Below are 25,723 nucleotides of genomic sequence, written 5' to 3' on the forward strand. Positions count from 1 at the left end.
TGCTCAGCAGGAGACTGGCATAAGCCGATTTTCAACTTGACTGGCCTGATCAATGACCAATTGACATTCAATGTTTCAAAGTAGTTTTTTTAAATTTAATTTTAAGACATTTAAAAATAAAGTTGGAAGAGTCCAACTTTAAAAAAAATTGTGCTGGTTTTTTTAAGACTAAATGTTTAGTATTCAACAGAAGTTCACTTGAGTCGTCTGAAGGTTTAGTAGGGAAAAAGCAACTGGGAGTTTGATTCTTCCTGAGACAGAATTATTTAGGATGTTGTCTTAGAATAAGAGCTGGCTTAATTCACAGATCCACTGCCGACAGGCTTTTTATTGCATAACTGTTGTCAGAATGTCCTTCACGTGCAGGCCGGCGTATCTGACATTAACGAGTTGTGATGTCCCAGCTACAAACATAAACTGTCATCACAGCATGACAGAAGTGGCTACTTCTAGTGCCAAGCAGAAAAGGAGGGAAACCTCACAAAGACCATCCACTGAGACAAACAGAGTGGAGGCGATGAAGATACAAAGGAGGCCATAATTAAATAAAAGGGACCCAGAGGAGCAGAACAAGTGAAATTATTAAACAGATGACCCAAAATGGAGCCACTATTGAAAACAAATTAGAGTTGAGCAGATCTGTTAAACCGAAGGGTTTAAAAGTTTTATCTTTCTAAAAACTACTGCACCGTATATGAAAATAACATCAAGTGGTAAAAATGTAAATTAATTTAATTTAATTTATAAAGATATTTAAAGGTAAGAATTTTCATCTTGTAATATAAAATAACTAAAGACAATGAAATGCTCAGTTTTTTTATTTGTGCATTTCACAACAGTGTCCCACATTTTAAATTCAATGTAATCTAGGAGAGCAGCAGGTAAAGACATAAAGTCCAAACAGAAAAAAACAACACATGACAAAGTGGAAATGGAGATGAATTTTCTCATTTAATTTTTCTTATGTCCCCTGAGTCAAATAAGTGGCTAACCAAAAATGACTTTCATAGCGTGTAAAGGGAAGTTGCATGCTAATGGGAAGTAGAGGGAAAGGTGTGAAAAGCACATACAAGAGGGCGGCTGACAGTTAAGATCTTTCTCTTTGCTCTGATTGGTTGTTTCTGACCGGGAGCTGTGCATTTCTCCACATGGGTATATTATCACAGGGGGAAGCTAGAGGAGTTTGATTTATTTATTTTTTTTCCACAGATTATCTGTCACAAGTTTTAACAAATGTGTAAAAGAAAAAAAAACATCATTTCTAAAAGTTACATATTGCAGCTTTCTAACATTTTTTTAAACAATGTTTCACAAATAAACTCAGTGGAGTTCAATTATCTTTACTTTGTAAGAGTTTTGTGGAAATCTTAAAGAAGCCACTTACATATGAATGACTGAGGTAAACAGTTGAATTCTTGTAGGCTGTTACTGTGAATCCAGGCCGGTGAGCAAACAAAGCAAGACTCTATACTCTACAGGGCAAAGACCTTCTGCAGCATCCTCTGCTATAACAGCTCATTATTCATGAGATCTACATTAACCTAATCTCACTGGGATAGTTAGAGTCAGCAATGAGTAATAGATGCATCATATCCGATATCATTAAACACAACAAGAAGGGAACATTTTAGGTAATCCTTAGCCATTAGAAAGAACATCCAATTACATGGTTTTTTGAAAGAATTGGTTTTACATACAGTAAGTAGCTATTAATATTACCTGATTCAAGATTAATAGGTTAATACACTATTGATAAGTCATGTGGGAAAGAAGAGTAATCCTCTAAAGGCTGCTGTAACACTAGACATTTTTAATTAGTATTCAAAGTGAAGTTTATAAAATAATAGATGTGAGATGAAAACATTAAATGGGCATTTATTAAAGACCCTTTATACCTGTATGTGTTGGACAAGCCGACATAAATCTTAATAATCAAATAATAATTGATGATTGAATTAAGTGGATCACAGAATACAACACTGTTGTAAAAAATGTAATATGGATTAAATAAACATGAATTTAAGTCACAGTCATGTTTCCTGTCACATTAGACACAAGTACTTTATCTTTCACAAACAATATTTACAAATAGAGTTAAAAAAGTAGAGTTAAAAAAAGACAATTTATCAAAATTTGATTAAACCCCAAAACGCTTAGATTGTTTTTTATATTGCCAATTTGCTTTATGAATCAATACTTTTTAGGTACTTAGAATATGTTAACTTGAAAACATAGAACTCAAAAAATAATTTAAAAAAATAATAATAAAAAAGTGGAAAAAAATCTAATTTAAGAAAACTCAAATAATTTAGAAATAAATGTAACAGATTTATATTCCTGAGCCATAGAGATCGTTCCTGTCTTGAACTGAAACTAAACAAACTGCAGGGAAAAAAAGAAGTAAATAAGTAAATAAATAAATAAATAAATAAATAAAAGAGTTAAAGATAAACAGTGAAAACACTTGTTTCACATTACTTGTCCACAACAAAGACAAGCTGTTGACAATACAGCTGAGCATCCTGCGCTAAAGTCTGAGGAGTCCTACTACACCAAAATTACAGATCAAACTATACAGGTAGTCATGGCACAACATGTTCAAAGTCTATATTTGAGGGGAAATATTTAATACTTCTCCATAAAAGCAAAATCTAAACGCAGACTCCATAGGACTCTCTATATTTAATAAAACACATTACCACCAGTAAGGATAGACACCTACAAGACAAAACAATGAGCAAAAATGCTTAAAATGCAATTTTTCCTAGTGAAGCATTCTCAGATTCCCCAGATACTAATCAGGCAGGCAGCAGGAGACCACTTTTCCACATTATTATCTGCTGGGCACATCCTTCTCATAAGCTGTACTGGCAGCCTCAGTAAAAACAAAAAAAAAAAGACATCAATTTTCCTTTATCACTGCCCTGCTCATCATTATGTGTTTAGTGCTGGAGAGGGAAGCTCGGAGAAGAACAAAGGCAGCCGACAGTGGTGCTTCCTGAACCGATTTGATTGGCTGGTTTCATCAGACCACAGCTGCAGTGAGCTGAGGCATGTGGTGTCTGACTGTGTAACATTTCATGCTTTATTTTAATGCCGTTTTTGGTCTCTGCTTCTGGTCTTGCTTATAGAAAAAATTGCCAGTGTATATGTGTTGCTTCATAAATGACAGAAATAATGTACATTTTGGATACAAGGCAGCAATTCGGAGACAATAAAATCCCATATAGCAGATAAAAAAAAAAAATTCAGCTTCATATTTAAAATGTTCAGAGAACATCCTCCGCTGAAACCCTCCTGGGAGTAAACAAACAAGCAAACTGGCTAAATGAAGGATTATTTGGGTTTTCAGATTAGGATTATGTTCAAGGTTTCGGCTCCAGGATAGATATTAAACTGACACACTTGTATTTTTACAATGAATTATGACAGTTCTTTGTTTCAAGCTGTGGAAATTAACTGGAGACATGTGTCCCCGTTTAGTTTGTAGAAAAATCCTGCTCATTCATCAGTATTCCAGTTACAGACAATGGGGAGGACGTGGGTTTGGGCTCTGTGTGTGCAGCAACGTGATTCTGACTCTTGGCTTCTGGGTAAATAAGCAATCACTGCAGACCACAGGGATAAACAAGACAGGCAGGAAAAGCTGAGGTACAAACAACAATACAAGAGGCTACATCTCACTTGAAAAAGTAAAAGTGGAAGACATGATACAGACATGTGTATATGACAAAAATAAGAAAATAAATAAATAAATGAGACAAAAGACAGAGCAATGTGGGGATGAGGGAGGAGGAGTCAATCGTGTTTGATGTTGGCAGGACCCATGCTTTTCCTCTGAGATGGCATCAGTGAACACTAATAAGACACACAGATAAACACAAACCCCTGTTCAGCACCAGGGATCAGACAGTCACCACATGATCCAACTACAGGATAATAAATACTCAAAAAGATTAGAGTTGCATTATTAAAGCTGAATTGTTAAAGATCCATTATGAATATCTGCAGTTTATAGGTGTCTATAAGTTACTAAATGGGAGCATATCATTTTGGGAATATTTTAAAGTGAATGACCAAAGATGCATTCATCCCCCCCCCCCCCCAGTTATGCAGCTGCACAACCAGTGATCTTAAGAAACAAAACAGGAAGTAAACAGCTGGTTTAATGATTGTAGGATCATTGGGATTGCAAAAGTTATTGCAATTTGTTGCTATGTCTTGCAGAAAACAGTCTACGTTACCCAAAATATATACAATGAGTACCGTTTTTACATGGTTGGATGTTCTCCTAATCTCTGCACACATAATTTGGGTGCAGAGATCCCACACTGACCATCCTGTTTAAACTGGGTTTAGGAAACACTGTGCTCTGAGTGAATATACTTATTTCAACAAGAATTTTGAAGCATTTTTCTCCAGGCAAATAGTCTTTTTTCTTGAGCAACAGCCTACACAGAGGAAGCCTTCCTGCTACAAGCAATTAGCCTTGAATATAATGCTGATAATCCATTTGCTGTGATGGATGCTAATGTGAACCAGAGTATGAAAAATGCATCATGGTTGTAATAAGCATGTTTGATTGGTTTCCATTACTATTTGGGTGTCAATCTGTTTTGGTATAGTGGCAGAGGATGCAGTCGCTTAGCAGAGGACCTGATCATAAATTTAGCAGTTACGTTGATATCAAACATGGCCATTAATTTTTTATTTTTTGCAGATACCCAGAATATTAGTAAAGTTCACTGAAGAACAAATGTAAATTGACGACACAAAGGGTAACATGAATAGTTGTATATTAATCTGTAAAAGAGTGTTTATGCACATCCGTAGAAAGATACCAACAGGATGTAAGCCTGGCTGTAAGCTACACACCAAAAGCTTTGCAGTAAACTAACTGAGAAGTAGCTGCATGTGTTCAAATTTCTATAACAAACTTTGAAAACAAAGACGATACGAATGATTTGACTCTCCTCTGGCCTGAACTGGTGGTAAAATTCATCTTCTATTAAGCGAAACTTGAAATCCAACCAGTCAAGGATAATGTAACTGGGAAGCAAAATAAACTACAAATAATTGTCTTTCCTGAATCTGTTATTTTCAAATATGAAACATACGTATATTCAGATCTATTGCTTTGTGAATGTCTAATATAATGTTAAGTAGTCATCATTTTCAATTGTGACTTCTTCTGTGACCTACAAACCTAATTCAATTACACCAAGTGAGAACCATCTGGCCCACTGCAACCCACTGCAACACTAGAATACATTTCCTATAATGCTGCACCCGTCATCATGAAAAGGCACTATTTAAAATATTACCCTATAACAGAAGTCATCAAATAGCTAATTTGGTCCCTTTGGCTGAGAGTTGAAACTTGATTTACTAGAAATCAATAATGTAAAGGTTTTAAAACAAAATCATTCAGGTCAATGACAGGGTTAAATTCATTACCAAGACTGCGTGAGTGACAATGACCCTGACCTTTGAGATAATCAGGATCAAGGCTTGTGGATGGGATTTGGAGACAGACAGACAAGTTAATTATTTTTTTTCCAGAAAAGCTCAGCTGCACATAGTCAATTAGGAAATTATTTTGTAGACGATCTTTTCTAGAGAAGAATTTTTCATAATTTCTCCACTTCACATATAAATCTAAAACAGTGGATTGCAAAGTGGGGGTAAATTAGCAGTATCAAAGTATAATAATGCTTCAAATGATTACAGTCTCAGTATCACTATGATTTTCTGTCCTGCTTTTCTATTTAATAAATGCATTAATTTTCAAATGCTCCAACATACAAGACCAATTTGAAACAAAAAATAAAAATATTGATTTAAACTGTATATTACAAAATACTACCAATTCCTTTGTGATTATGTTGAAAAAAACAAAATGCTATTTATTGCTGATAAAAAAAAAGAGCTACATTAGTTCTTCCATAAAGGACAAAACAAGATCACTGGTTCTTATAATCTTATAAATGCAACAAGTAACCATCATGACATAAGGACACTGGCCATTTATATTTTTCCTGTTCCTCCAAATAGTTTGGTTAGGGAAAATGACAAAATGACTGTGTTCATAGTTTAACACCACATTTGATTTATTCCCAAACAAGTCATACTCTAAAGTTACACTTCATGATTATTCTCATCTCAGCCTCACCCCCCTTCCATGTCATGAGTCCTCTACAGACTATTTTGATGTTTCTTTTAGCTCCGTCTCCATTTATCTACTTCCTCACGGGGTGTTTGATGGACTGATGTTATTATCACCTTGCCCTTCATTCCTTAATCTTTAAAGGAGAGTGACTACTGTATCCATCAAGATTGAGTGGGCTTAAGGGACACCTCAGGTACTGTGATGCTCCACTCCCAGGAAAAGACAGAAGGGCCTGTCAATGTTTGAAATAGGAAAATTGACTTAGGAAAAAAATCTAGATTCTTACAATTGTGTGTGTGCAGCTTTATTGTAAATTGATATGGTTGAATAGAGATACATTTGCTGAAGTTGGAGATACAGCAAGTAATTGGCTGCTGACCTGAGTCAGCTAATTTTCCATCTGACCTCTTGGTCAGAAGTTTACAGCTCTTTTTTTAATCAGTGAACGCACCATACAGGTGGGTTGCTGTAAAGTGTGGAAGTTGTCACTGTGGGAAGAAGACCTAATGTTAGCCATTGTCAGTGTTACTGAGGTGTTTAAAAATGATTATTTGAAGATGAAATCAAGAGGGTATACAGATACACATTTAGGTGGTTTCTTCAAACTAAAACTGACATAATTTACCATTATTGTTAGTGGATGAACACAATAGTCTCAACAATCAATACATTGCATCTTCCTTTGTAATAGGGAAATAAAATATTTGTTCCAATTATCAAATATGTTACTCCATTTTCTTTGTTATTATGCAATTTAACTCATTTATAATTGCTGTGATGTTGTTAAGGTCCTTTTTTAAAAGGGACATTTGGTTATCTCCAGGAGAAAGGAAAAACAAAGTGACCCTTCCAAAGCTTTGCTGCATCCTGTCTGTAGACCCTAGAGAAACTCTTAAAACTACCATTTGATCACAACCTCTGATCTCCAAACCATCTGTAAATAAATGCTCTTTCATCATGTCTCGTTACCCCAACACTAACAGGTTACAGCCCAACGACAAGTTTGTTTTCTCTCCAAGCGGCTTCCTCCAAAATTGCCCCTTCAAACTCGGCTTCTCTGCAGCAACAAACAGGGGTTTATTTGTCCAGTTCAGTCAAGCAGAGCACTGATACGAACCCCTGCTCTGCGTCAGGATGAAATACCACAGCCGCTCCACTGGCATTCCTCACTTCCAAGTCCCCACTCCACTACATTTTTTTGTCTGAGAATGTGCGTGCACTACTATGGCCTCTGTGTCCTGCTCCCACGTGATGAAGCTGTGATGCCCATTTTAACTTAAGTTGAAACCAAAAGCTAAGACGGACAACATTAGAGGATGAAAGAAAACCTGCCACAATACCAGGGACTTTAGGCATCAAAATATATTGCTTGAAAATAAAAAAATAAAGAATAAATCATTAGTGACTTATCAATATCAGTTAAAAAAAATAATAAACCCCCCTTAAAAGGTGGGACATTCATTGTTTAATTGAGGTGTACGTGAGCATGAGCTGAATAACCAGCATCAAAGTCTTAGAGCTGAATATACTTTTCATCACTGCATTCCTGTTGGCTATGAATTATTTTTAATGAGCTCTAGAGAACTTGCTGTAGTGACCAGAGGGTTTTTTCCAACTATATAAAGCACACAGTGCTATTTTCTGCATACTTGCAGTCAGCTGGTTGTTGGAATGTCCGTACAATTTTCCTTTGCTCACAAGAAACATAAAACCAGAAGTTAGGAAGGACTTCCTGCATCTTCAAATGCAGACAGTCATTGTTTGGAAAGAAACCTGCCTCTCCTGCTGAGCTATTGCAGTTTTAATTATATTGTTGGTAAACTATGATAAGTAGATGACTAGTGGGAAGGTAATATTTGTGGCACAAAACAACATTAGAAAAATAATAATCACTGTTATATTATTAACAATTTCATGTTTTGCTTTGTTTTTTTCAATAGTACCAAAGCAAAGTCATTTTTAATCAAACCATGAATGTCATAAAGAGTCTATAGTTACATATAGACTGATGCTTTACCCTCACAGGTCAGTTCCTCTGTAATTTCTAAGATTGTGTAAAATATAGGCATATTCAGAGGATCACCACCAGTCAGTAGTTTTAGAGCAACACTTCTTTGAAACAACACATTACAATGGGGACGCCTTGATTAGTTAGAAAGGCTATAAATATGGTGCATTTATGGCTTGTATACCTTTAAAAAAACATTTCTGTTATAATGCAGCCATACTAAGGAACTGTGGTTTCAAAAGTACAATATCAGCAGATAATAAGGTGATGTCAATTCCTTTCTGTGGGTGTTCATTTCACCACTTACTGCTCTGTTGTTTCAGCACCACTCAAAATTACAACAGAACTGTTCAAATGCTAGATTTTTGGACAAATAAAATGTGGTAGTGGTGTCTTTTGCAGGAAATGAGCAGCGAGAGAAAGGGGATAAATATGCAAGTAAAGCTCCCAAGGTCATTTTAGCACTACACCAACCACCTGAAGCTGAAACACAAAGTGAGTCATTAACAAGCAACTAAAAATATATTGAACATATTTAGCCAGAGTTTAATTAAATGTATATGATGCACCAGAAGCAGTGTTACAATCCAAGAAAAGTTGTTTTGGCAATGTTTTTTTTTTGTGTATTTTACAGTATATTACACTTTAAATTAAATTCAGTATTTTCTATGTAAGAGATTGTTCAAGGGCAATACACCATAATGACATCATTATTTTTATTTTTTATAAGCTATTATATATATTTGAATAAATAGTTTTACATTTACTTCAGAAGAAGTTTCAACATAAAGCTATTAGGGAAAAAGCTGTTCTTCTAGTACATGCATTGCTTGTCCAAACTACATGAGTAATTATTTAAACAATTGATTTCAAAAGAGACCAATACTAATCATGATCATTATTGATTTTGCCATAATTGGGCAGCTCCATCTTGCATCACAAAATACACATCTTAGACCAGTTTTAAGCTCCCCACCCCCTGTTATCTGAAGGCCTTCTGAGGAAACTTGATCAGCTCTGGTGTTTCTCACCTCAGTCTTTTTCCTACATCATTTAGCAAAGAGGGTGTGAGAAAATAAGGCTAATTACTTTCACCTCTCTCTGTTCTTGGTCCCTGTAGACGTCTTCCAAAGAGTAATATTTAGGTTTCCTAAAACATTCAATTATGTTTGGAATAGCATGATGATGGTAAGATATGTCTGAAGCAGACCCTGGCTGTGTGGGTTTAATCTCTACGAGGCTCCAAGGTTTTCCTGCTTTTTCCAAACAGTTTATTCCATATAGTGCAATAAAACTAAAATCTCCCTTCACCACTGAGTCTTGCATAGCTAAAAGGCTTCTGTCATGTCGACGGACACAAGCACATTACAGTAAATCTCAACAGCAACAAAAAGCTTTCCGACTTAGTGGTCAAGTTTATAGACGCTGTTGAAACACAAATTTAGCTGCTGACTCCTAAGTGTCATCATCTTATTATCCCTGTGCCTCTCAGACGGAGACAATATGCATTTTTAATCACCAACCAAGAATCAATTATTCAGCAGTTGGTGAATTTATGTCTCTTTACCAAAAAGGTAGTAATTGAAGCAGACATTTTCATCTGCTTTGAACACATTGAGGGCTGATGTTTAAATACAGAGCTGTTACTGCTAGATGAAGATATTGACCAAGTCAGTGAATTAAACGGTTTAGACAAGACTGTCCCAAACACCACAGCTCTCTATGGCATTTAAATAAAGTCAATAAGTCTAAAAAGGTATCTTTATGCCCATATTACTGAGCTGCATAATCATTCCCTCCAATACTTGGAAAGCAAATACCATCCAATTTTGCTGTTTTGTTGGAAATAGAAATGCACAGAGGAATCGATCGGAATCATGTTAAGCTTGATGGGGGCGACCTGTCTGAATTTGAATTGATGAATTTATGTCAGACATTCCACCAAGAGAAAAAAAAGCAGGACAAAATTAAAGCATTATTTACATATTCCTCGGTGTAAATGCAACACCCTATAGCCAACCATACATTCACAATTACACAGAAAATCATCACTTATTTGGTAACTGTGTGTCTGAAAAGTGGCATGAAGAAGTTAAACTTATTTAATGATTTCCCTTTTCCATCCTGTAGATCATGACATGAATAATCTTCCCATTTTCTGTTCTCCTTCTAAATCAGAGTTCCTAAACCAGATGTAAATAATACATATGCCTACACACACAAACGCCCACATACATAATACATATACGTAAAGACATACCTATAAATACACACAAACCTACACACGCATGCTCAAAAAAATCTGCAGTGCTTTATTACCAGTCCAAAGCCATCACCCCTGTTCATCTCTTTACTTTTTAACAAGAACCATTTTGAGGCTTCACTGTTGGAAACCCAGACATCATTCACCTTTTACAAATCAACAAATTTTCTACAACATTTCAACATCAGTCTGTGGTAATTTCAGTCTGCAAGAAAGCAAGACAGCAATGCTTTCACAAGATAACAGGAAGGCTTAGCTGAGTAAAGGCTAAACTAATTTTTATTTTTTGTCATTTTTAGCTTTCCACCTGTCTTATACATTACACAAGGTACTTTGAAATGTTTGCTGCCAATTAGGGAGGTAAGAATTGTGGTAGTGCTAGAAAAGAGGAAGTTTGTGTTGTCAAAACAAAACTATATATTTTATGAAAAGCATTATGACATTTTACAACATTAAAGGTTTTACAAGTGATAATGAAGGACTTTAATAGCAGTAAAAATTGACTCACCAAAACTCTGTTCTCCGTCTTGTCTCCTTTGATTTCCAATTTGACTCTTTTCCTCAGTGACAACTTCACCTTCCTCCCCACTGCATCCCTCACACTCTCTACATAAAGGACAAGAAAGAAAATGAGAAGAGAATGAAACTTATGAGGAAAATCTTTTGAGTCGAGTCAAGGAGAGGATAGAAGAGGAGATATTTAGCTCTGCTTACTTTGCCCAACACAGCTCAAGATTCTATTGCCACTGGGGGGAATAATTCCCCATTTTTGCTAATTAGGAAAAACTAGATGTTCAATGAAGAATTTATCAAATCCAATTTTAATTGACTACGGGACAGGGGGGGTTTAGTAGTTCACATTTAATTTCCCAGTCCAGTGTGTGGGAATATTTTTGTGGAGTTGTCAGTGAATGAGATGTGAAAAGTCACATCAATACAGACATGTTTTTTTTTCTTAAAAACTAATATATTTTAGAAATATCCTTACATTTCTACCAACATAATTCTGATAGGTTGCACCACTAATTTACAAGCATTCTCATATAAGATGAACGCTTAACTAGTGTTGCGATTGTTCTGAGCCGTGTTTAAATGGCATTGGTAAGCCAATTCAGGTCAGGAGTAAAGCAAAATGACTTGTACTATTTGCTTTTCATTTTTGAAGCATATAAAAAAAAGACAGTTTTCAAATGCCATCATGGTTTCTCTCAAACATTCTTGATGCAAATGAGTCCAAGTGTAAAAAAGGTCTCAAATTCTCAGTTTGCCGATTCCTCCCAGAGAGAAAATCTGGAACCTGAAGATCAAAAGGTTAGGAAGGATTGAAAGAAGTAAAAAAGAAAAAAAAAGTATTTTTACAATATGGAATGATATGGAAAGTCAAAGAAATTTAAAACACCATTCCCAGGTCTGCCTGTTCAAGAAGGTTCATCCTGAAAGTTGACTTATAGAGGCTAAATACAGTCTCCAGAATCCTAAAGGTAATAGCATTACAAGACCTATATCTAGGTCTTCCTAGATAAAAAAATATGTCTTTGCAATCAGAAAGACAATGCATAATTTAAATTTTCAAGACAAGTGTGCAGGGAGGGACTTTTTGCTTTCCATACACACGTGCAAAATTGTGTTTGGTAAATGGCCTCTACTTGTGGTTCACTGACTGTGAACGTAACCACCAGTGAAGAGGAACACTGTACTTTTAAGAATAAGGTTAACTTTAGCGAAAGAGATGTTAAGGCCCATTGAGTGTGATGTAGATAAAGAATGAGAAATGTCTTGGCATAAACAATATTGTCATTGCAAATTTGGTCACTTTGAAATTTCTTTAAAAGGAATTTAAACATTATGACAGTTTAGTTTAGTGGATTTATTAGCCCTTGTATATGTGACTCACCTATTTGTTTTTTTATAATATATATATAAAGAAATTAGATGAAAACAAAATGACACATGAGACATGGTTTTCTGTTCAAATTCATTATTCACACCCAGTAGGACAGTCATCAGTCAGACAACTGGTTTAAAACGTATAAGTGGGTCAACCACCTCTTCATACTATGCATTCACTTCACACACGCATTACAGCTGACTTCCAACAGTCTGTGCACGCGTCTGACACGGGCAGTGTTTCTGGGAGCAGGCATCTGTATTGGCATGCACACATCCCCGCCTCCAGGCTTCCTCCCACCATCATCAGATCAAAGCAACACTAATAATTAGGTAGAAGGCAAGAATGGTTCATCTGCCAGCCTGAAGCTTTCAAAAATAAACATCAAATGTGCATCCTAATCCTCAGCAGAATTGCCACCGCACAAGCACAAAGTAAAACACATAGAGGTGAGGGTTTTTTAAAAATGTTTTATCCAAATCTTAGGCCTTTCTGAGTTCACGAGTCTAGCCATCTTGGGATCACATGCAGAAGTGGTATCTAGTGGTTTGTCAAATGTGGTTGTTCTGTCAATTAACTTCAAAACAAAATCTTAATGAAATATGACACCAAGGTCACTTGTAGAGTCTGGATAAACTATTCAGACACAAATAAATGTTCCTTGAATCATCCAGAGGACCGTTATTCTGCTGCATAACTGAAGTTAACTTCATGATCTTCTGGTAAAGAGCAAAATTCATGGTGCTCTCAATTACGACAAGTAGCTCAAGTCCTGAAACAACAAACTATTCCCAGGCCATCACACAGCCACCACCATGTTTGAATGTCAGTATGACTTTCTTTCTGAAATGCTGCGTTAGTTTTCTGCTCGTTGTCACTGGCGACACATTATCCACAATTGGTTAAATTTTGTATTGTCATTTCACAGAATATTTTCACAATAGTCTTTGGTATAATCAAAAAGGTTTTGAAAATAGTGCCACAGGTGTTCGTTATGCCCAGCTTCTCCTCCTTATTCCTGAATCAAGGACACTGACGTAAAATGAAGCAAGTGAGGGTATAAGTGCTTTAAATTTTGCTGTGGATTTGTTTGTCATCATCTGGTTGACTCATAACATGCTGGTCTATTTTTTTTAGATCGTCAGCCCTATATTATGTTGCCAGACAGCTTCTGTGTAAGTGGTTTCTAAATCTATATGCTCGTCTTCGGAAATGGTTGTGAGTTGTGAAATTGAACCAAAAAACGGTAATGAAAGGATTTCACAAGGAGAGAGGTGACTATATCTTTATATAGAGACAAGTTGGGTTGAAAAAAAGAAATCTGTGTTCTGACATATGTAAACTTTGCTTGATCATCGCTATTCCTCACATCCATCTTACAGAAACTTGTCTCCATAATAAGTGCATATATATTCTTTGAAGCAGGCCATGTGAGAAAACCCACATACTGAGATCAAATCGATTCTTCACTGCTGAGATGACACAAAAGTGTCCCGATTATCTCTGTTAGACACAGCGTGATGCTACAAATTGCATACAATTTGTTTCGTACGTTTAATCAGCTCTGACGATTTCTTCTCTACTAAACATTTAGTCCCAGAGACATTAAAATGTGTTCATTCTGAAAGCTTTAAGATAAAAGTTAATAGGCCTAAGAACTAGTTACGAAAGATGTCTAAGAGGATATAGAAAGTTCTGGTGTAACTTAGCTGAAATCATCAATTTAGTTCAGTCAACAGCATCGTGAAGAATTTTCTTCTTTGGGATGCATGCCAAGAAGGATAATGCATGATGTTAAATCACAGGCAGCATGGTTGGAAACAATGACCGGGTCTAGTTCTCCAGTCAACACCTCATGACTTGAGAGTCATGACCTGCTAGATTTTCTATGCAACAAGTAAAAAATTGGGTCAGTAAATTAACAAGGGTTTCAAGAAATTCCAACAATGAAAGTCAAAGTTGCAAATATTAGTTGCAATATACAAATTCATCAAACGTTTGATGAATTTGTATAAAAGGTAATTAAAACTTTTTCTATAGAAAAAAAATATCACAACCAGAAATTGATCCAGTCTACACTCACCTGCTCCATTGCCAATCACATGGCAGACACTGGAAGAATGGCACCCTTCTGTAGTAACAACAACCAGCTTCCCTTTGTGTCAGAAATTTAAAGTTCCTCTGCTTTGTTTTTCCCTTGACTCCATGCAATTGTGATATTATTGTCAATAAGCTGATTTTCTTCACTTTTCTCTTTCCTTTATCTTGTTGTGATTTCTAGCATCTCTGAGAGGTTTGGTCATCAGGGGCAACAATAGCCTATTAAACAATTTTTCTTATTTGCATGCAGATTTTTGCTGCATTTTACTTAAATTACAATTGTGCCACCGCACTCTGAAACTATGATAACAATTGTAATTTTAATATAATTTGTGGTTGTTGTTTCTGTCTTAGTCAAGAGGTAAACCTGAGGAGAAGACTACATCCTTATATTGTCAATGTTCAGATTTAAAGATCATTCTGAATTCTTCTTTTGTCTTTGGTCCTCCTTTCTGCAGGGTTAAAAAATGTTATCATGGCAGTTGTTGCATAACTGTGGCTCAGCTGTCAGTTTGGGGGAGTGAATAAAGTTAAACCAACAGAACAGATAGCAGTGAGAAAGAAAGAAATCTTAATAATATTCTACACCACCTAAGGCAGGGTTGTCATACTCCAGTCCTCAAGAGCCACTCTCCAGCAGTTTTTAGATGTGCCACAGGTACAAAACACTGAAATGAAATGGCTTAATTACCTCCTTCTTGTGTAGATAAGTTCCCCAGAGTCCTGCTAATGACCTAATTATTCTATTAAGGTGTGGTGCAGCAGAAGCACATCTAAAAGTTGCAGGGCAGTGGCCCTCCAGGACTGGAGTTTGACACCTGTGACCTAAGGGTTTTCATGACTATGAAATAGGCCAAAAGCATCTTGGGCTTGTAAGAAATGAACCCTGAGAAACAGCTCAATATTACACTGAGGAGTCAGACACTGAATTACTCTCCCAAACAAAGAAACCTTGATCTACAGCCAAAGAGCTACAGGACTCTGAGGTTATAATAAAGACAAATAAGGGAAGAAGCACAAGAAAGCAGAAATAATGAGGCTGCTATGAATGCTAAAACTGCAGGTCAGAGATGGGAGATCGGCCCAGACTTTCCATATGAGGAAAATGATCCTGTGAGTAATGTGCACAGCCCAGACAGACAGACCACTCACATCTAAACTATTTGGCTTCTCCTCCTAATATAGTCCACATTATGAGCGTGTGAGCTCTGTGGCAAAGCTCCATGGATAAACAGCTTCAATGTCCAGTGCAGCTGGACCACCTTCACATGATAAACTCTGCATAAAGTGCATATATTTAGAAGGATAATGGTTTGCAAACCCTACAATAATAAAAAGGAAACTGTTGTCAGTGTAGGAAAAATTTTGCATATTTAAGAAGATAATAACGCAACTTTAAATAAGATAATGAATAGCCACTCACTCTAAACCCACATGGAGCGAATGATCAGAGTGGGATAAAGCAGCAGGATCAGTGATTGTTTGCAGGAGGGACACATGGTTACAAATCACTGTCTGTTCTTACCCAGAAGCTCTTTAGGAACATCAGACGATTCTTCGCTCATTTTTTCTGCAGAGAAATATTCCCAAACAGCGCCGAGAACTGAGTCAACACATGGAGAAGCCAGTAAATTTGGAGGGGAATAATGAGGAGAGTGGAAGAGAAGTGTCAGGTGGTGATAGTGCGGTTCTCCCGGTTACATGCTCCTCTCCTCCGCTCCTGTCCGGACAATGTATCCGCGTTTTGGTGGACGCATCTCCTCTCGGTTGGTAAAATTCCCTCGGTCCCGAGGACTTATAATAAGAACAAAGGCAGGAAAAACAAAACGAGGTATTGTTTAAAATCAAATCAAAGCCCGGAGCCTCGGGTACATGAAAGGACCACTGTTCTGAAACATCTTTTCGTCCCTGGCCCTATCGGAAAGCCGTCGGTATTACAGTGCAAACCAGTAGTACTGAACGGAGCCCCTCCCCGCTCGGTGATGCCACAGCCGGGAGCCGATGCGATGCTGGGGCGTCACGGCGGGGCAGAAGGGGGCGTCGAAGATGGTGGTGACAGACTTGTTATTAATGAGACGTCTACATAGGTGGATTCTGTGAAACAGCGACTCCTAGCGGTTATGTAAGCTTACTGACCTCCAGGCAGTAAATCCGTAAAATATTATTTTAGGGAATTATTGCATATTCCGAAAGTATACAAACATAGGGTTCTCCACGACGGCTGATCACAGCCATTGTTGCTTAAAAAGTAGATTTCCACCAAAAAAAAAAAAAAAAGCCGTCAAAAAACTCGGAAATTTTTACATTAATCTCAGAAATTTTCTAAAAATTTCTTGCAAGTCAAAAATGTCAGAAAAAACTCAATTTGTCCAGGTGTTGAGGAAGCAGATCAGTCCCAAATCTTCACACTGTGGCCACCATGTTTTGACTGCATGATGTGCTGTTGCTCGTTGGTTGTGTTAGTTTTAGGTCAGATATAACACTTCCAAATAAAAAATAAAAAATACAACTTTTCTCTTGCATGTCACAATTAGGCTAACAAAACTATTTAGATCAAAACATAGTGTGCCTGAATTGATGACAGACAAAGTTGTTGAGTCTTATTGGCATGAATAACATTTGTGATAATATTTTATCATCTACATTACTCTAGTTTAGGTAAATCACGTTGAATAGGGTTCATTATGTGGATAAAATATAGACTTTCACAAACACTGCATGGTTTTCTGATTTTGGGACGCATGTAGGAGTAGGAAATTGGACTGGATCAGAAATCATGCCTACCAAAATCCTGCTGAAAGTTTGTTTTAAATTATGATACCTTCGTTTAAATTGTTGATTTTCCTTGATCAAACCAAACCTGGCATTCAACTTTCACAATGATTGGTGAATGATGAAAATACCAAATTCTCGAAGCATATACTTCCGGTACCCGTAGAGAAGTGAAACAGCGCCACCTTGTGTCCACGTATTATGATTACACATGAAGACCTAAGAGCTGCGCTGGTGAAAATAACGTAAACTTCATTTTGGTGCTTTACCTGGATTAAATTATAGTTAAGTATTTTTTTTTATTCTACCACTAGATATATGGACACTAGCAATCCTGTAAGGTTAAGCAAGGATGGATGGATGGATGGATGGATGGATGGATGGATGGATGGATGGATGTCTTATTCCTCTTGTTATCTATAGATAAAAATGAGTCAATCTGGGAAAATCATGTCAACTTCAACAAGTAAAAGTATCTGACTCCTTTATGTCTTATTTTTATTACATAAAAGTGAACATTTTGGAAATACTCATGACTTGTTTTATTGTCAATATACCTCTCCATGGAAATATCTGCACCAAATTGGAACTAAGCTTGAGTTGATTTTTATTTTCTTCATCTGTGAAAAAGAAATGGGCTGCATTGTGTTGCAGCTAAATGCTCAGTTCCCCTGCAGCAACAAGGTTCTGGCTTTAAAATTCAGGCCAGGACCTTTATGTATGGAGTTTACACATTCTTCCTGTGTTTGGTTTTTTCTCTGAGTACTCCAGTGTCCTCCCACATTTCATATTTTAGATTAATTTGGGTTTCCCTTAACTTCATGGTTGTTTCTGCCAATAACAGACAAAAAGCGTGCTCCCTATAATGACCACTGGAGATAAATAACACTCTGCAAGGATAATCAGGCAGGACATTTGAATGTAAATAAGAAATGTGTTTAGAATAATTTCATTTCAACTGCATTTTCATTCTACAGACACTACATGCTACTGTTATCTGAAGTAAAACTGATATCTTTATAGGGAAACAGTGAGTTTCCTGTGATTTGATCAAACCTGTCATTTAGCTTCTACCCTGACTGATGCTCATTGCTGAAAAATGCAAATGACTCCATAGTGAAATGTCACTATAAATCTAATTCAGGTTCAAAACAGAAACATTGTTAGACTGTGAATTGAAATATGAATAGATAGAGTTTCATTCATTCCTAAAGCTCTAATGTACAAAACTATCGGACTCATTATGTTTTCACTTATGTTGCTGAGTTTTGATGGTGGAAGTTCTGCGATCAGATTGTATTTCCAGTCAGACAAGGAACTTATCTGAATATATGGGTGTTTTCCTGTTATCAAATGAGTCACAATATTTACATGAGAAATGTAACCTGAAATGTCAAATTTCTTGCGTAAAGGGAAGTTAATATTTTGAGATGTGCATAAACTTAAGTAGGAACTCATGTTGAAAGTTATGTTTCATTAAATAGAAACAGAAACAGTTTGCACTGAAGAAGATCCAGAACAGACCCTGAACATTATTATCATGTAAAAATTATTAAGAACATGACAAGCTGGGAGATATTACTGTAAAACATCATTTACAGCTTCTCTGGTTTTCCAGCGTTATTAACCTCTCCCAATCGTTTACATTAAATGTCTTGTCTTTTCTAAAGATTTAGAACAACAATACAGTTTAAGTGTTTGCTTTCTGTTCAGAGGTAGTTACAAAATATTTTCTGACAGTAAAGAGTTCTTTTAGAAAATCATGAACAAGCCTGTAGAAGGCAATGGAAATAGGCTACAGTCTTAGGTGAGTTGATCTCAAGGATACTGTATCATCAGTTGATTTCTATCAAAGAAGTTTTAAATATAATAATAATAAAATCATTATAGGAGACGTAAAAAAAATATATAAATATGGTCACATGACTTTCCTGAGTTACTTAAAACAACTTGAACTTTATTTTTGCACCCGCTTCGGATGTTATCATCCCATAGAATGGCGATTATCAGTGGTTATCAGCCCCATTGAATGGCCTCAGTTGGTCCCTGCTCTACCTGCTAGCAGGCTGTTATCAACCGTTATCAACCATTCTATCGGTGATAACAGCCGCTTGTCGCTAATAGAACCTTTTTTTAACCTTTTTTTAAAAACCTTTATTTATAATTTATCTGCGAATTTGAACAGGATATTAAGAATTTACTAAAAATACAAAAGCCAAACGTATCCGTCATAAGATTTTAATTAGGTATTGTAATAAATGTTACAGTATTTAAAAACAACTCACTAAAATCTAAAACCGGAGGTTTTTTTTTCTGTTTTGTTTATTTTTGTTCGCTTTTTTAAAGACTTATATTCCCAATATGCCTTTTATTTCTTTGGATTTTTTCCAATAATTCACTCAAAATAAATGCCAAAATTTAACATACTTGGTTAATTTTATTGGATCTTTACAAGACGTGTTCTCTCAATACATGCCGTGTTTTTATCTTCCGGTCGTGCAATTATATATATATATATATATATATATATATATATATATATATATATATATATATATATATATATATATATATATATATATATATATATATATATATATATAAGCATACAATGAAATTAAAAGGTATATTCTAGAGTTATGTAGTTGTCCAACCTCATAGCCTTCCACTAGGTGGCTGTATGTACATCCGAAGTTGCTTGCAATCCATTAATAATGATAAGAAGAAGTTAGGGTTGGCCCTAATCTTATTTTTAATTTAAAAAATTAAAAATAAAAATACGGATGGATTTGCTCATATGATTATATGAAAATCTGTGTTTGTACCATATGAAAATGTTTAATATTTGTATTAGTAGTAATAATAATAAATTACGGATTGCACCCGACAAAACATTAGAGAAGAAGAAGAAGAAGAAGCTTACGTCATTCGACGCGACACTTTCCACGGTCGGAGCTGGTGAGTAGCCCCTGAATCTGTCAAATAAAAATGTAGTAAAAAACCTCAAAAGACCGAAAGTCTACATTTATAAATCTGCTGATGGTAGTTCTATGAGTTAATGTTAGCGAGTATGTGGCACAGCATGTGTTTGTACAGATTTAGACACGTTTTTAACCCTATTTGGTAGAAAAAAAAGCTAGCTAAAGTAGCCTCTTAAAAGCCAGTCACATTCAAATGTAGCTGTCCTTCATACCTTTAATAACAATGTGCTAAAATTTTGTTTTTTTTTTATTATTATTTTATGCTTCTCGGTGTTACAGTATTTCTGTCTTCTTTCTGTTCTCTCCCACTTTAGAACCATGCCTAAATATAAGAGCAGTGTCCGTTGTAAGACCAAAAAAATAAAAGTAACTCGGAAAACCATCGGTGCTCGGGCGAAATATTCCTACATTCCCTCACATGCAGGCTCATCTGACACCAACACTGTTTTTCCCTCATCACATGATATTTGTACTGAAAACTCAAAGGAAGAAGGGACCGCGTATACCAGGGCAAAAAGGAAGGAGCTGAGCCTATGGGATACACTAAAAGATCAGGTCTTGGAAGAGTCCTATAAGTCCTCCGCTCCTTTCTCTGACATGTGCTCTGTGTGCAAGAAACCTGGAGTATACCGCTGTCTGGAATGCAGCAGAAGCAGTGTTTTTTGCAAGGATTGTGTCTACACAGTACCCATAAATTCTTTGCACCTCCCTGAAAAGTGGAATGTAAGTTCATTTTTGTTGAATGTACTAATAAATATTGTAATTGATGTATAGAATGAGAATGAGTTCTTAATTGCATAAAATTCGGTTTTTCTCTGTCCTTTTTTGTGTCTCTTTAGAAAACCTGCTATGAGGCTGCTTTCCAGCAGTTGGTGTTGCATTTAAGTGGGGATCACAGTACCCATGTTGTTTACTCCAGAGATGTAAAGACTTTTGTCAACACAGGTATGTTTTTACACTATGTAATTTTTTAATTAATTAATTTTGTGTATATGTGTATGTATATATATATATATATATACTGCTCAAAAAAATAAAGGGAACACTCAAATAACACATCCTAGATCTGAATGAAAGAAATATTCTCATTGAATACTTTGTTCTGTACAAAGTTCCATTTGCACAACAGCAGGTGAAATTGATAGTCAATCAGTGTTGCTTCCTAAGTGGACAGTTTGATTTCACAGAAGTTTGATTTACTTGGAGTTATATTGTGTTGTTTAAGTGTTCCCTTTATTTTTTTGAGCAGTGTATATATATATATATATATATATATATATATATATTCTACAAAATTCTAAATCTTATTTAGTAAAATTTATGTTTTCACTTTATGATTATTAATCTTGTCCCACGTGAATATATGTTTATGTGACTTTTTATTGTGGAATAACTTTTTATTCTTCTTTGTTGTTATTTATTTATACTTGGATACACAAATATAGAAAACTACATAAATACATAGATTGGAGGGGAAGCTCAGTTAAAGACAACACATGTTAAGTTAAACACAGTTAAAGTGGCAAGTCTGCGTTGGTTTGTACATGTTTAAAGAAGGGATATATCATCCATCCATTGCCTTCTGCTTATCTGGGGTCAGGTCACCCAAGTAACAGCATAATTAAGGATTCCCAGACTTCCCTCTACCCAGCCAATTGGGCCAGCTCCTAGGGTGTAATCCCAATACATCCTACACCAGTGGTGCCCAAAGTCAGTCCTCGAAGGCCAGCATTTTGCAGGTTTTAGTTCTGTCCCTGGTTTAATGCACTTGGATCCAGTGATGGCTCAGTAGAAGAACATTGACCTGCTGGAAAGGTTGTTACCACCACCACAGAGAGAACTAAAACATGCAGAATGAAGGTGCTCGAGGACGAATTTTGGTCACCCCTGTCCTATTCCATCTTAGAAGCATAGATGTGGCTCGGTGGTCCCTAAAGGGAGCAGTAATAAAAAGATCAACTCCTCATATGGATATCATGTATTTGTTATACAACTTATAAAATCGAAGTATAATTATAACACATATTGTGGACTGATTTAATTCCGAGTTCTATAAAACAGTGTATTTATTGACTCTGTGAGATAAAAAATGGAATGAATCCTTTTTCTTCCTTTGTCTTTTTAGGTCATCTCATTAATTGCACAGTTTCTTTTTGTAAATGCGAACCTGAGGTCTGCACTCTTCTGAAGTATGGCCTTTGGCCTGCTTCACCGGAGAAGCCACAGGCTGCTTTTTCAATGGCTCTTCTTGAGCTATTTGTCCATCTTTCTTTGGAGTGCCAGGTCTCTGTAGAGGGATTCATCAACACCTTACGGTGGAAAAACAATCTTACTGTTATGGAGGTAGAGAGAAAAAGATATGTCCTAGTAAATATGTCAACAATATTGCAACTTTTTTATTCTGTTTAATATATTAAATATTTCTTTAAATTAATGTCACTGATGGCATTTCCAGTAGACTAGATGTGTTATTTACTGCTTTCTCATTTAGAATTTTTTTTTTTTACAGTATTTATTTATTTATTTTTTTTACTTATGTACCTTTGGAATTAATAGATTAAACATAAGTACTGTGACTCTTTTTACTACAGGTTAATATGCTGTACAGAGCCCTAGTAGGAGAGTCTATTTCCCAGTTTCGCCATTATCACTTCCGACGAAGGTCACTAATTTTGATGTAATTTGTATTATTTCCAATTATTCACAGAGATATTGGATTGTTCAATAACATACATTGTTGACTTATCTACAGAGATTGTTCCAAGATGGAAGAGGAACTATGTGATGAAGCTGACCGAAATCAACCAGCTCAGGTATGATCCTTTTTTGAATACCAAATCAGTAGGCAGATTGGTGGTGTGTCTGTAATGACGAGGGCACTGCAAAGGTCTGCAGTTTTCAAGACATGTAGTAAATACAAAAAAATGTAGTCAAATGTCTCGATTTGGTGGTTGTTCCATGTTCCTAACCTCACCTATGGGAAGCAGCCTCACTACTAGGCACTAACCTCAGACATGCATAAGATAATGTATAAACATTGTGAAATACTTACACAAGACTTACAATGTTGCCACATTAATGACAAAGTATTAAGTTCAGCTAATTATACAAGCTATGCCAATATAAAGTCTTTGTTTTCATTTTTAGATCCGGATCACATAAACAGGAGTCACTCATTGAAGATGAATCACAGTAAGAGACAGAAATTTGTACTCTTCTATATTTGAACAACAGTTCTCGCCTCAAGTAAAGAAACTGTGCGTTGTTTTGTTTTTTTTGTTTGTTTTTGTTGTGGTTAGGCTGGACAGGGATCTTCGAATAATTGAGAGACACCATGGTGTAAAACGAAGGTGGCTCCCTTCGGATGACATTTTCCAGAGAACACTGAGAGATGTTGACCAGGAACTTAGAGGTCAGCTGATACGACGAGCACAAAATGAAGCAAGGGAGAGGACCACTCTTCTCAACCTGAAAAGAAGATATAATGGTAACGCTACTTCTTTTCTTGACTGTATGGTCATTAGCAAAATTGAAGCTCAAAGGTCTTGTGGTTGAATCCCAGCATGTGGTAAACCTAAATTTAATCTTTATGTTATCCCTGCACCATGCATATGTTCACTCTGGGTACTTAAGCTTCTTTATGCAGTGTAAGAAGTGACTGGTTTATTCCAACTTGTCCTTTGTCATGGGTATGTGCTTTTGATGTGTATGGTTATTTATCTTTGGTGTATGAATATGTTTCTTGGGTGTATCCTGTCTTTCACCTAATGCCCGTTGTAAATAGGCACAGATAAGTGAGTATTGTAATACATCCATTTTCTAATGGACATTCAATGATCTTATGCATTACTGCAGATATTAAGTCACTGTAAGAACTATCAGTCTTTATATTCTGAGGATAACTTTTTTAAGAGTACAATTAAAATATCATTCAATTATTGGCAGTAATAGATTTTGACCTACAAACTGAGATTTCCTTATGCAAACTTTAGTGTCATGTTGAATATCTTGTGTAGAATTGGCTGCCACTACTTGTGTTCACAAAATCCAAATTGAGATAAACACTATTTCAGATGTTGACCTTTTATTATGTTTAACATACTTCAATAAATGACTATTGTATCATGTTTTCATATTGTGTTGATTGTATTATTTTTACTAGTATTTATATTTCTTCTTTCTTTACAGATGGACAGGGAGTTGCTTTAAGGCTGTCCAAGCAAGTGAATGCCTGTAACAGGAAACTGAAGAAGATTGTTACAGAGTACAATAATCTGCAGTGGCCTCCACAAACTGGCATCTTTCCATCACATTTAGAATTTCGAGAATTGTGTGATGCCTCCTCCCAGCTGTACACATTGTTTGATGAACAAGTGAGTAGAATTGATCTAAAGGTTTTATTCAACTTTCTACATGCTGTTATTCACTTTATGTTGCTACTACGCTTTAACAAGGTTCCACTTGCAATTGTTCTCTTATTTTAAAGATTGAAGATCATGGTGTTGTTCCAAAGAACCTAAAAAGTCGAGCAATAGAAGCCCTGCATTTGAAGACTAGAGCAGCTGAAGAAAAGCTTCTACTTAAGAGAGAGATGAACACTGTCATTCTTCACCTTCATCAACAACATGGACATTTAAGTTCAGCTATAAATGATACTGCAGATCCTGGTTCAAAAGCTGTACTTCATCAAAACATTATCATGTTAGAAAAGAAAATGTACAGTGCAATGAACATGTTCAAGAGGTTTATTGAAGTTGGTGCCCCTCCTCCAAATCATCACCTACCAGAGTTTAACTCTCATTCTCAAGCACTTATGTCTCCAGATCTACATTACATAGACTATGATGAAAGCATTGACGATGGAGAGGATGATGACGACAATGTTGACGAAGGAGAGAACAGCATAGATTGTGAATCATCTTCATGATTTATGGCCACTTACTGTCCTATGTGAAGAGCACATATTCCAGTATAAAAAGTTTATTGTTTGATGATTTTCATATAAGCTTTTTGTTCTAACATCTCAGTTTATTGCTTTTGATATTGTTGAGACATATCTGTTTTTTAAGTCAAGCTATATATAATCAAGGGCATTTTAGTTTTACTCATTACAGCTTTGTACTGTTAATGTTCTTGTTCAGTATGACATTGTTAATGACTAAACTTCATTTACAGTTTGAATTTAACTCTTAATTTTGAGATGCTGCATAATGTGCTTTACATAATATCTTTAAATTTGGGCACAACAACGAAATAACTAAAACGTAGTGGACAAAAATTTTGTGATGTTCATATTTGAGAAATATTTGACTGTTATCCAAGAATTACATTATTTTGAAGGGCACTACTCTGTATTAAAAATTCATTAAGAGCTACGTCAGTGTTTCTGTGATATTTCAGACAGATTTCAAAACTTACAATATGGACTATTTGTAGCCTGTGTAGGGACTTACAAACTGGTTTATTTGATTTACCTTCCTGGTTTTAGTAAGAATGCCAGCAGCACCATAATATATAATCTGCAGTTGGATGATTGACTACT

General features: G+C 35.8%; 2 protein-coding genes across 6 annotated transcripts in view; one reads left to right on the forward strand and one right to left on the reverse strand.

Annotated features, from left to right (window-relative positions):
- Positions 1-16,394, reverse strand: part of LOC102229027 (F-actin-uncapping protein LRRC16A) — a 53,766-nt gene extending 37,372 nt beyond the window's left edge. For all 4 annotated transcript variants that reach the window (XM_023331289.1, XM_023331287.1, XM_023331288.1 and 1 more), the window contains exons 1-2: positions 15,954-16,394; positions 10,949-11,046 (exon numbers count right to left, since the gene is read on the reverse strand). In XM_023331289.1, coding sequence (XP_023187057.1) covers positions 10,949-11,046; positions 15,954-15,993 — 138 coding nt within the window. In that variant the 5' untranslated portion in view covers positions 15,994-16,394. The remainder of the gene's footprint in view (positions 1-10,948; positions 11,047-15,953) is intronic.
- A 3,413-nt stretch (positions 16,395-19,807) lies between these two features.
- LOC111607904 lies at positions 19,808-25,556 on the forward strand. Of its 2 annotated transcripts, XM_023330088.1 has the most exons (10): positions 19,808-20,158; positions 20,496-20,904; positions 21,021-21,126; positions 22,307-22,524; positions 22,773-22,843; positions 22,934-22,994; positions 23,329-23,373; positions 23,481-23,668; positions 24,370-24,554; positions 24,668-25,556. In XM_023330088.1, the coding sequence occupies exons 2-7, from the start codon at positions 20,500-20,502 to the stop codon at positions 23,341-23,343; spliced, it is 876 nt and encodes a 291-aa protein (XP_023185856.1). In that variant the 5' UTR covers positions 19,808-20,158; positions 20,496-20,499; the 3' UTR covers positions 23,344-23,373; positions 23,481-23,668; positions 24,370-24,554; positions 24,668-25,556. The 2 variants fall into 2 exon arrangements, with proteins under 2 accessions (XP_023185856.1, XP_023185851.1); XM_023330083.1 differs by having other exon boundaries at positions 19,809-20,904.
- Positions 25,557-25,723: the final 167 nt, after the last annotated feature.

This window comes from Xiphophorus maculatus, chromosome 3, assembly GCF_002775205.1.
Source record: "Xiphophorus maculatus strain JP 163 A chromosome 3, X_maculatus-5.0-male, whole genome shotgun sequence".
In the NCBI taxonomy this organism is placed as follows: domain Eukaryota; kingdom Metazoa; phylum Chordata; class Actinopteri; order Cyprinodontiformes; family Poeciliidae; genus Xiphophorus; species Xiphophorus maculatus.